This window comes from Trifolium pratense, linkage group LG7, assembly GCF_020283565.1.
Source record: "Trifolium pratense cultivar HEN17-A07 linkage group LG7, ARS_RC_1.1, whole genome shotgun sequence".
In the NCBI taxonomy this organism is placed as follows: Eukaryota; Viridiplantae; Streptophyta; class Magnoliopsida; order Fabales; family Fabaceae; genus Trifolium; species Trifolium pratense.
The window spans coordinates 46,874,950-46,886,649 of record NC_060065.1 but is presented as its reverse complement, the minus strand read 5'-3'; the positions used below and the strand labels follow the sequence as shown (position 1 = coordinate 46,886,649).

At 28.4% G+C, this 11,700-nt stretch overlaps 1 protein-coding gene across 1 annotated transcript; it reads right to left on the bottom strand.

Moving 5' to 3' along the window:
• Window positions 1-5,849: 5,849 nt before the first annotated feature.
• On the bottom strand, window positions 5,850-10,127 carry LOC123895450 (serine carboxypeptidase-like 51). Its single transcript, XM_045945812.1, has 12 exons — window positions 9,865-10,127; window positions 9,642-9,739; window positions 9,434-9,541; window positions 9,063-9,306; window positions 8,781-8,824; window positions 8,628-8,695; window positions 8,265-8,370; window positions 7,979-8,133; window positions 7,458-7,527; window positions 7,221-7,271; window positions 6,717-6,769; window positions 5,850-5,943 (listed from the first exon to the last, which is right to left on the bottom strand). The coding sequence occupies exons 1-12, from the start codon at window positions 10,067-10,069 to the stop codon at window positions 5,919-5,921; spliced, it is 1,227 nt and encodes a 408-aa protein (XP_045801768.1). The 5' UTR covers window positions 10,070-10,127; the 3' UTR covers window positions 5,850-5,918.
• Window positions 10,128-11,700: the final 1,573 nt, after the last annotated feature.

Here is an 11,700-nt window from a genome sequence, read left to right as displayed (position 1 = left end):
AAATCTTGAGACTTTATTAATTATATATAATAATTGTTTGGTATGTATATAAATTTTTGCCAAAATAAATTTAGAAAAACTTATCAAATAAAATAAAATATTATTGTTTAGTATATACTTCCTCCGGTCCTTAATATAAAAAAAAATTACTTTTTAAATTCATTGAAAATATAATGTATCTAGTCAATAATTTGGACTAGATACATTAGATTTTCAATGAATCTAAAAAGTAAAATTTATCTTATATTAAGAATGTATAAAGTTTTCAAAATAAATTTAGAAAAAGATCATATAAAATAGAATATTAAAAAGTACCATTTGACTATATGGCTTGTTAATTTTGGTATATATTTCTATACTCTCTCTAGTCTTTTTTTTTTTTTTGATGATATCTCTCTCTAGTCCTTAATATAATAGAAGTTTTACTTTTTAAGTTCATTGAGTTTTTAATATATTTGGTCTATATTATTGACCAAATACATTAGAAATTCAATGAACTTAAAAAGTAAAACTTCTATTATATTAAAGACCGGAGGGAGTAGATAATTAGTTTCTTTTTATTTAATGAATTTTCATTTTAAAAAAAATCAGAGTTTTACGTCTAACTATCTTAGTTTATGAGCCTCTGTTGACCCACCAATATTTTATGTTGACTGCCTATAGATTATTGTTTGTCAATTTCTAATCACTACTATTTTATGTTGACTGTCCAGAGTCAATATTCTACACAATCGGAATGGTAAGTTTACTCATTTCAATTACAATGTCAAGTTTGATTTTTTTATTCTTATTTTTTCTGATTACAATTGATGTGTTTGTTGCATAGGATATGATGCACGTGCCCTGGTTGCAAACATTGTTGGCAATCACTACGTTTTTCACTATTTGTGAAGACCATTCAAACGATCCCAAAAATGAGCGTAACAAGTTCTGCATCGATTGCATTGACAATCCATTATGCGGATCTTGTATTCTTAAACAAGAGGAATCGACCACATCCTAAGAGGAACAATATTGGTAAAATTGGTCACAATAGCAACTCTCTTTGTAAAATATGTGATAGAAATCTTATTGATTCTTCTTGCTTTTGCTCTTTAGCATGTAAGGTAAATTGTTTGTCTTGATCTCATTTATATTCTCTTTATCATATATCTCTTAGTTCTTTTATATATCATTTTTTATTCCATTTTTTTCAAATAAAATAAAATTGTGACAAGTTATCTAATCAAGAATGTAATTGGTGTTTATTTTTTCTATTTGTAATTAAATTTAAGAAAATATGGTGCTTAAATTTGAATAGGCTTTCGGTGATTATATTGAGTATGTGATGGATAATATTTTCTTATGAATTACAAAGTATTCTTTGTAGTTTTTTATGGTTATTTTTGTTTAGTCTACTAATTAATTTTTTTATGGTTATTTTATTTATTTCACTTTTGGAAAAATATAAATGTGAATTGTTATTTTTTTTTTTTTTTGGAATAAGTAAAAGAGAATTGGCTTGAAACGTGATAAATTTGAATGTTGAATGAAATAAATTATAATATTATTTAAATATTTTTTAATCAAAATAAAGAGTGTAGCTTACTTTTGTAACAAAAAAAAAAAAGAGTGTAGCTCACTTGACAAAAAAGAGAGTATTGATCATCCTAATCCTAAATTGAACGGGGAATTAGAATGGAATTAATCTACTTGATAGTTTTTTTATTTTAACAAACAAAGAGAAATAGACACTATTGTGAAGTGTGGATTACCTTACATTCCCTCCTTGATAGTTTTCTTGCACCCAAAGAAAGGGAAGTCGGGGCATAAAGGGATATCGATGATATGGCACACAACGATTTGGCGTGCACGTAATGAGAAAATTTTCTCGGCCAAGGAAATTCAGGTGAATGAGATAATTGTGAGGAGAAAATCGGTGTTGTGGAAATGGTTGCTAACAAAGAAAGTTCATTTGTCATGCCTTTATTATTAACGGTGTGTGAACCCATTGGATTGTATAGCTAGATAACTTTTTGAGTGGTATACGGAAAAGGAATATACAACGATATGAACATTGTCTATTGTTTTAGCTATAGCTTTTGGGTTTTGAGTACTATATATCTATACTTCTTTTACAAGAATTGGTAGAATACGTCTTATATATGATAGTTTTGTTGCACCTAAAGAAAGGGAAATCGGGGCATAAAGGGATATCGATAATATGGCACGCAACGATTTGGATGATTTGGCGTGCACGTAATGAGAAAATTTGCTCAGCCAAGGAAATTCATGTTAATGATATAATTGAGAGAATAAAATTGGTGTCGCGGAAATGGTTGCTAGCAAAGAAAGTTCATTCGTCATGCCTTTATTATGAATGGTGCGTGAACCCATTGGATTGTATAGCTAGCTTATAGCGTACATTTTGGGTGGTATAGGGAAAAGTAATATACAACAATATTGTCTTTTGTTTTAGCCGTAGCTCTTGGGATTGAGTATCATCTATACTTGTCCTACCAGAATGGGTAGAGTATCTCTTGTATTTTTTTTCTTCCATTTGTTGATTTATAATATATTATTAATCGTTAGTTGGTCCAGTGACAATTGGCGGTTGGGGTCTGAAACCACTTGATGCCAAAATTGATCCCAAGTCAGATTAGACGGTACATTATTTCTAGGAAAATACAATGAACACAATGAACACTATTGGTTACACACCCCCACAAAGTGAAATAGAAAAAATAAAAAGGAAAATAGAAGTTTTTTAAGGGTTTCAAATTGTGTAAAAAAAAAAAAGGGTTTCAAATGAAATTTGCACGTCAACTTTTTTTTTTTAATAAGCAAAATTTTATTATAAAAAAATACTTGGGGATACTCAATCATTCACATAATCACATTTGCCGTTACGGACTAATTTTCTCCATTATGACAGCCCCTTCCATTAAAACCATAACACTTCTATGTTTGTTTAAATCATTATTTATTAGTAGTAATGTGATTATGTGAGTGGAGCACCGAAACGAGTTCAGGTATGCTCCATTACCTTATTCTCAAGTTCCTTCCATTACCTTGCCCAGATAGTGACACTTGGATAAAAACTAATCAACAGTCCGGATTAAAAATTAAAAAAAGTTTTAACAACATCATGTAATTTGTCTTCTTCCTTTCCTTTGTCACTCTTCCTCCACAGTACAATGCTTCATTTTCCTCTCATCACCGTTTGGCCATCGTCGCCCACTCTAGCAATCCCTACGCCGCTCGCCACCGTCCTAGTGACGACATCATCCCTCTGCGTTCATTCCAGCGCCGAGCATATTTTCACGTTGCAGATCTTCCAAACAAGAACAAAATCTAATGGAAAAAAATGAAACACCTCTTCCGAAAAACTGATAGATCTTAAAACATTAGAATCTTAAAATTACAGAAACTTAAGTTGCAGAATCTTAAAATTACATTTTCCCTCTTTTCTAATTCCTGTCTCAAATCGATTGCATCACCACCAAACAACAATTTCAATCAATCAATCTTCAATGACAATCTTAAGTTTCAATCAAACAATCTTCAAACTGAAAAAAATGGGGAGATGGCGGCACAAAGAAGATACCACGACGGCAAGCGGCGGCGGATGTGAAAATAGCGGTGAACGGCACCGTAACAAACATAGCGAAAAACAATTTGGGGGAGAAAAGTGCAAATCTAAAAAAATTGCAGAGCTTTGGCATGGTAGATTTGAGAGAAAAAGAAGATCAATAATATAAACACGGTGGCGGCGAAGCTTTGCCATGGTGGTGGCCGTCGAGTGTCAACGGTGACACTGCAAAACTGCAAACAGAGAAGAGGAAGCGTACAGAGAATAAGAGGAGTAGAGTAACCATAAAATGTTGAACCTATTGAAGTTTAATCTCACCCATTAAATTTTTTAATTGCCACATGTCATTCATCCATAAAGGAACTGGAGCAAACTGGAGGATAAAGGAATGGAGCATAACTGAACTCCACCGAAACAGAGTTTTAATAAATCTTGATTTTATGGTTTAAACTTTAAAATATGGCGAGACCTATTCTATATCTTCATAATTTAGGAAAGATAAATTTATTCATTTTCGTTCATTAGTTCTAAAATTAAAATTGAATACATGATGAATAAAAATTAAAAATTAACTACGAAAGATAATACAAATTAACTACATGATGTATGGTTGAGTTAAATTGAATACATGAAAGATAATAAAAATTAAAAAATTAACTACATGATGTATGGTTGAGTTAAATTGAATACGTGATGAATAAAAATTAACTACGAAAAACAAAAATTATTCATTTTCGTTCATTAGTTCTAAAGTGTTTTAATGACTACATATATTTTTTTTCTTCTGTATCCGTATTCCGTATGTCTTCCTTTTAAAATTCTTCACAATATAGTCTACGGTGGTGATGGTGCGATGAGGTACTACTTCGTGCCATTATTTCACCTTGTTGGGGTTCTTATACTCCTTTCCACCGTCAATCTCCACCACGTCGGTAGAGTTGAAGTAGTTTTCAAATGGTGATATGGTTCTCGTTAGTGTCGTCAAAACCGGGTTTTATTATTGAGGCTTGTTGTTACACCGCTAGGGGATTTGTTACGCCATCAAATAATTCTCTATTTGATTGTTGTTGTTTTTGATTGAATTTCTTGAAATTTGGAAGTTTTGAGTGTTAGAATTAGAGATACACAAATAGGAAAAGAGAAAGACGGTTAGGGTTCAATAGAATATCATTGCATTAACTTAACATTACAAAAAGTTATTAGAGAATATGTATAAGACCTAATGAACTCTAAACTAACAGGCCCAATAACATAGCCTATTATTTTATTATCTAACACATACTCTTAAACTCATTATGTATCAACAAGAAGCATTATGAGTTTGTCAAACAAAATACGAAAAACTTACTATAAACTTCAAACATTGAGTTTGGCATACGCAAAGTCGTCCCCAATTTTTTAGAAGTCTTACTTGAATATTAAAAATGAGTCGCTAATAAAAAATACAAAATATTTAAAAAGAATTATTCTTAATTTAAATTATAAAAACATAAAAATTAATTATCATTGTATATAACATTAAAAAGTGACATTGGTTAAAAAAAAACATTAAAAAGTGACATCTTAATTCACAATTAAATTTGACGCAAAATTTAAATGACCTACTGATTGAGTTCTATATCTTTTGAACCAAAGACCTTGCACACCAAAAAAAAAAACAATATCCTACCACTAATTTATTAATGCACAAATGATATTTTTACAACCATTAAAAATATATAACTATTATTAATAAGGCATCAAAATTTTGAGGCTCGATATCGTTGCACGCTCAACACATGGGTGTGGGTCGAGCCTGCTGTCAGTGCTGTTTAATATTAACTATATACTATTCAGATTTGAGCTACTTCTAATTTAACCAATTCCTAACCTCATAGGTTGCATTTTTTTTATGACGTTTTCTTTTAATCAATGAAAAGAGAAATTTCAATATGAGATTTAAATTTTAAGTATTTTTTTAGTTTAGTTGGTAAAGTTGAAAAGACAAAAGTCCAATCCTTAACCTTAGCAATATTTTAACTTTTCTATTTTTTTTTCTTTTACAAAGCCTATTTTGTTATCGTTTTTTATAAGTTATAAATTTATAAAAAAAAGAAACACAATTGGGGTGGACAAAATCTAATCAGAAAAAATAAAATAAAAATATCTTAACAAATAAAAATATATTTATGATTATTAATAATCGATAAACATAGAATGATCAACATTTTACATATGCCATCACGAATTTTCAACAGGATCTCTGTTTCATTCTCTATTTGTATTATTTATATTTAATAATATGTATGCCATATAAGATAAATTCAAGGCGCTGGTGATTTTGTAATTGCACCCACCATGTTTAGTGCTATGCATGGCTCAAAAAGAGGTACCTACATCAATGATCAAAATAAAGAGACAAAGATAAGCATACCACAAATTAAATATATGGTTTTGAATTAAATTTAAGATATTATATAATAAATCTAAATAAAATCATAACTATTTTGTCAAAAAAATAAAATAAAATCATAACTATTAAATGAACAAAGTAGTTCATCTCATATATATGAAAAATATTTTAGAGGATTCTTTTTCAAAATTTTAAATTTCGATCCTTTATTGATTATGTGGTCTGAGCTCTGAGGCTGACTACATAATACTTTATTGAATGAATTTAATGACTGACCTCGAATTATATATATATATATATATATATATATATATATATATATATATATATATATATATATATATATATATATTAAATAATTAGCAATCTCAATTATTCTTAAAGTAAGCACTTAACATATGATCATTATATTAAAAATTTGTTAATATTTCAATATTAAAAAAGAAGCATAGGTGAGAAATAGAAGCAATGTTTTTTAGATGATGATTGATTTTGACTCACATTTTGGCCAGCATTAAGTATCCAATAGAAGCTTAGGTTTTCATATGACTTAAAAAAGCCATTGGTAATTCTTTCATTTCCACAATACAAGGGAGTTCTGTCTTTGCTCAAGAAATTTTGAAGGCCTGACCATCTACACAAATAACCCAAAAAAGTAATGAGAATTAAAACAATAATTATGCAAATTAAATTAATTACTGATTGCTTTCACCAAATTTGAAGAGGTGAATAAATAGGTGAGATGTTACTTACTTGAGTTTCTTGACCCAAGCTTCAGTTCCCTTGGTTGAACAAAGTAGATCAACCTATAATTGTCAAGAATAGTATATTTATTTTATGGAAAATGTCAACGAGTGCTTCCGGAGAGCTCTTTAAGCAATTTATTTAAATAAATTATTTAATTAAAAATTTAAATATTTTGATTTTCAATATATTGACTTCACACATTTTCATAAAAAGTTTATAAAAATTTATTATTTAAGATATGTAAAAAGTGTTCCGAAAAGACTTGTTAGCAAATTCTTATTTTATTTTGTAAAAAGGACCTATAATAGTCGAGAATAATTTATTTTGTTATTTTGTAAAAAGGAACTATAATAGTCGTGAATAATTTATTTAGTTTTTTTTTTTATGTAAAAAGGACCCAATAATCATCATTATAAACAAAAGGAAAAATACAAGATTGTCAATTAATTCTAAAATAATTTCAAATGCAATTAACAAAAATTATATATTATTTTCATGAAGAAAACTTACTTGTCCATTGTAGATAGTCACATTGACCCCAAGAGCTAGCAACTCATCAACCTAAGATAACCAAATTAGAGACATCAAATTAAAATCATGCAGGCACCTAAGTTTAGAAAATGAAATAAAAATTATACACTTAAGTTTAGAAAATGAGAGCATAATGTTTACAAGAAATAAAACATGATGAATACAATTTTTTAACCCCAAGTTGAGTTAAAACCAAAGTTTCAAGCTTGTTCTCACCTCAGCTATTCTTGGTTTCATAAAATCACCTTTTAAACTGTTAAACACACCTTCACACCAGGGTGTCCACCTGTCAGCAATTGCAAAAAAAAAACATCAAATTATGGCTTTAATCATTACAATTAAGAACATTTAATATAGACCTAGTCCAAATGTGAATCTTACTATTTTTAATAAATTTTAATAATTGCTTCAAAATAATAAATTTTAATAATTGCTTCAAAATAATAAATTTTAATAATATATTATGAAAAATGTTAAATAATATCTCTGGGCCACACTAATAAGAAAGTATATATTATGTACTTAAAAAAAAGTATTATTTTGAAAATGTGCCTTCAATATCTTAAAAAAATAAAAAATAGTACCCGGAGACTTTTCTAGCATTTTCCTTTTATCATCATTATATAAAATTCAATTTTACAAATTCAATTCTATTAAAAATGTTAATTAGGATCCACATTTAAACTATTTTTAGAGGTACATTTATTTTTATTTTAGAAAGTTATATAGAGACTTACATAAGAATCTTTGGAATGATCTTTAATTTTTTTCTTATGGCACCATTTAATAAGTTGTATACATCATCTTTACGCCTCATTGATATTTCAAAGAATGATCTCTTCTTTGTTGTTGACAAATTTCTTCCAACATCCGCCATAAAATCAGTGAAACTCTTGAACACACAAACATGAGATTTAATTCAAATTAATTCTTCAATAGTACTAATAGATATTATAATTATGAAGATATATCTCTCATTTAAGTGCTTTTAAATATGATTAATAAAAATATATATGTTAGTACCACATAGTTGCTGCTATTGCTAATTACATCTTCAACTTCTTTCCATGTATCAAATGCATTCGAAAATTCACCAGCATCAAGTTGTTGCTTCATCTTTTCAGCCAAACTGTTCTCAAAATCATGTTCATCAAATAATATATAGAGAACAACTGGTAAATTGATTCTACAATACTTCAGCTACAATTATAAGCATTTTTTATTTACATATTTATTGAATAACTAATGTATCTATAAATTATATATAAATTAGATATATCAGTTATTCAATAAATCTAAAAAAAAAAATACTTATAATTATGGTCGGGAGAAGTACGATCATTAATTAACACTAAAAAGATGAAAATTAAAACATATGTTACATACATGTTTGATTTTTGTAGTCCATTGTCATCTATTCTTGAGAGGTCTTTCAATAGAGGAGCCCATGAGAACTGCAAAGTCAAATTAAATGTTAAAAAAGTGAAAGCTCAAATTAATGTTGAAAGAAATTAAGGATAGAATTATTTTTGTTCTTACCACATAATCTTCTGGGGAGATCCAACTATCTGCTAATACCACACCTAAATTTGGATAAAAATAGTATAGAGTCACAAAATACTATATAGTATATATATATATAATATAATTAATATTTAGGACTTTAATATGATTTTTATTTGTGACATATATATCCAATTTTTAGTCTTTTTTTTTCTTTTGAAATGATTTATGTGTTCTTTTTTTTTTTATTCCATTTTAATAGTTGTTTTTGTTTATTCCTTATAACAAATGATAAAAAATTTCAAAGAAAATGAATACCTCCAAGTTTGGCCTTCAATGTTCCATTTTTAATTGCTTTGTAGGCTGATAATCCAAGAGTAGCAGCAAATTTTCCACCATAAGATTCTCCAAAAATGAATAAATTACACTTTTGGAGGAATGAATCATTATTGAATACTTTGATTAATAATGTAACCAAGTCGGTGGCTGCATCCTCGTCTGTTTTAACAAATAAGCTGGTGTAATCCTCAACAAAACTGTACCCTATTCCAACTGGATTTTCCTATATATATAACAACAAAAAAGAAGTATTTAATAAAAATTACACTTTTAAAGTTTAATAAAATTACAGTGTAAGTTAAATTTCATCAAATTCATCATTATTTGAATCGTGCATATAGCTAAGTTACCACAAATAGCAAATCTGCTTTTCTCAACCAAGTGAAATTCCTTTGCTTCAAATCGAGATCAAGAGGGCCAATCTCTTGAAAATTTCCAATTGCAACTGCTGAACCACCCTGTTTGATTCAGTTAATATTGGAGATTTCAGTCCACAATAAAATAAAAATATGGATTAATTGTTCTTGTTCAAAATTAATTAAATCAAATAATACTTACTGGTGGTCCTCCCCCCAACCAGAGAATTATTGGCCATGGCTCGGAGGAATTCTCCACTCTGTAGGGACTTTTATAATGCCACCAAAACATGTGTGCTTCTATGATAACACAATTCAAAATAACACCATCATTATTGAAATTACACAAATTCTAATGCAATCAATTTAAAAAGTTTGGAAAACACAATAATTGAAATTACACAATTCTAATGCATTTGGCTTACTAGGTCTAACTTGTACATATCCCCATTCCTCTGATCCATCTTCACTACTCAAAGCACCAACTTTTCCATCATGAAATAGGATACCAATGCATATAAGAGTGGCCAAAAACACATAAAGCTTTGCCATTGTGAAAATGAAAAACAATAACAAGTAATAATAATATGAGTAAACAATAATGAAACTCGCTAGCAATTTATATTGCATTGGTATGAAAATACTCTACATGATAAACATGTTTAATTTTGTCGTTAGTCCCAACAGAAATAATGTGACGATGGAAGGCTAGCACAAAAAATGGAAAAGCTAGACAAAAGCATGGTGATACCCATGCTACCAATTCATAAATAGTGTGACATTCCTTAATGTATAAGTATAATATATACACCACTCGGTCACTATTATAAGCAAAAAAAACCACTTTTTAGATTCATTGAAAAACTGATGTACTCCCTTCATCCCAAATTTTAAGGTAAAAAAAAACTGCTTAAGAAAAACCAAAACATAATAATTTGAAATCTTTGTTTGTATTTTTCTTGAAAATAGTTGCATGAAAAAATGTAAAAACAATTTGTACTGGTTATGGAAAAGATGAGAGAGAGAGTAAATTAAATGCAATTTACATTTAATTTTGTGAGAATAAGCAAAAAGAAATTTTAAAAAAGATAAATATTTGTGTTTTTCATTTATAATTTGGGACAAAAAAAAGTGAGTATTTTCTCTTATAATTTGGGACGAAGGGAGTATCTGACTTACAATACAGTTCATATATATCATTTTTTCGATGAACCTAAAAAGTGGTTTTTTTTGCTTATAATAGTGATCGAATATGAAATATTTTCTTTTAAAAACTTAATTACACAAGTTTCAAAACCATTTTACTATATTTGGCTCTTTAATTAATGCCACTGAGACACATTACTATTTTCATATTATTATTTGCATGACAACGAGGCGGGACGGGTACGAATTTTGCACTCGCCAAACCGATAAAGTTTGGTATCCCCATACCAATCTCAATTCTCAACGGAAATAAAAAATAGAACCCAAACTCATATCCAACAGAGTTTGATTTTTGCGTGGGGTTCAGGTATCTCCATGCCAGTCCACCTCCATATGAACTTATGTTACAAAATTTGTTTATGAAACAAAGAGTTATTAAAAGTCGAAAACTATTTTGTTTCAGTAATATGATGTTTTTTAAACAAAATAAATAAATAGAGAAAAAAAAACTTGTTTAAAACTCAACTTAAAAATAAAAATAAGGCATAAATAATCAATTCATCCCTATAAGTTCGTGAGTTTTTGGTTTTCTTCCATGTACTTTTTTTTTTTTGTTTTAAAGCGGCTCCTAAAAGATCAATTTTCTTTGGTTTTTGTCTCTGATGCATAGTCTCTTAAAAAACGTATGTGACAAACAGGGATTGACATGACATCGTGTGACATGACAAACTAGGATGATGTGTCAAAAATGATATTCAGTCATCCACTTAGAGAGACCAAATTCAAACGATCACAAATAATTAAAAGAAGAAGATGTCTCACTTTTTAGTTTTTCATTTTTTTATGCAAGTTTTTAGTTTCTCATCGAAAAAGGATGATATGTGAACCACATTTTTCTTTTCTTTCCACTTTTTCCAACTAGCTGTCTTTAGCACACAAAAATATCTTAACATATAAAAAGGTATGTATGATTATTAATAATCGATAAACATAGAATGATCAACATTGTACATATAGCATCCCTAATTTCCAATTATGTTTCATTCTCTATTTGTATTATTTTTATTTATATTTATTTAAATTCTCTATATATGATATGATATATGCTGGTAACT

What these genes read in the sequence shown, in the direction of transcription:
- LOC123895450 (XM_045945812.1), bottom strand. Translation starts at nt 10,069, where the DNA reads ATGCAATATAAATTGCTAGCGAGTTTCATTATTGTTTACTCATATTAT. An exon ending in TCTCCCCAGAAGATTATGTG is followed by an intron (nt 8,696 to 8,780) that starts GTAAGAACAAAA and finishes TTGACTTTGCAG; the next exon opens with TTCTCATGGGCTCCTCTATT. An exon ending in TGAAACCAAGAATAGCTGAG is followed by an intron (nt 7,272 to 7,457) that starts GTGAGAACAAGC and finishes TGGTTATCTTAG; the next exon opens with GTTGATGAGTTGCTAGCTCT.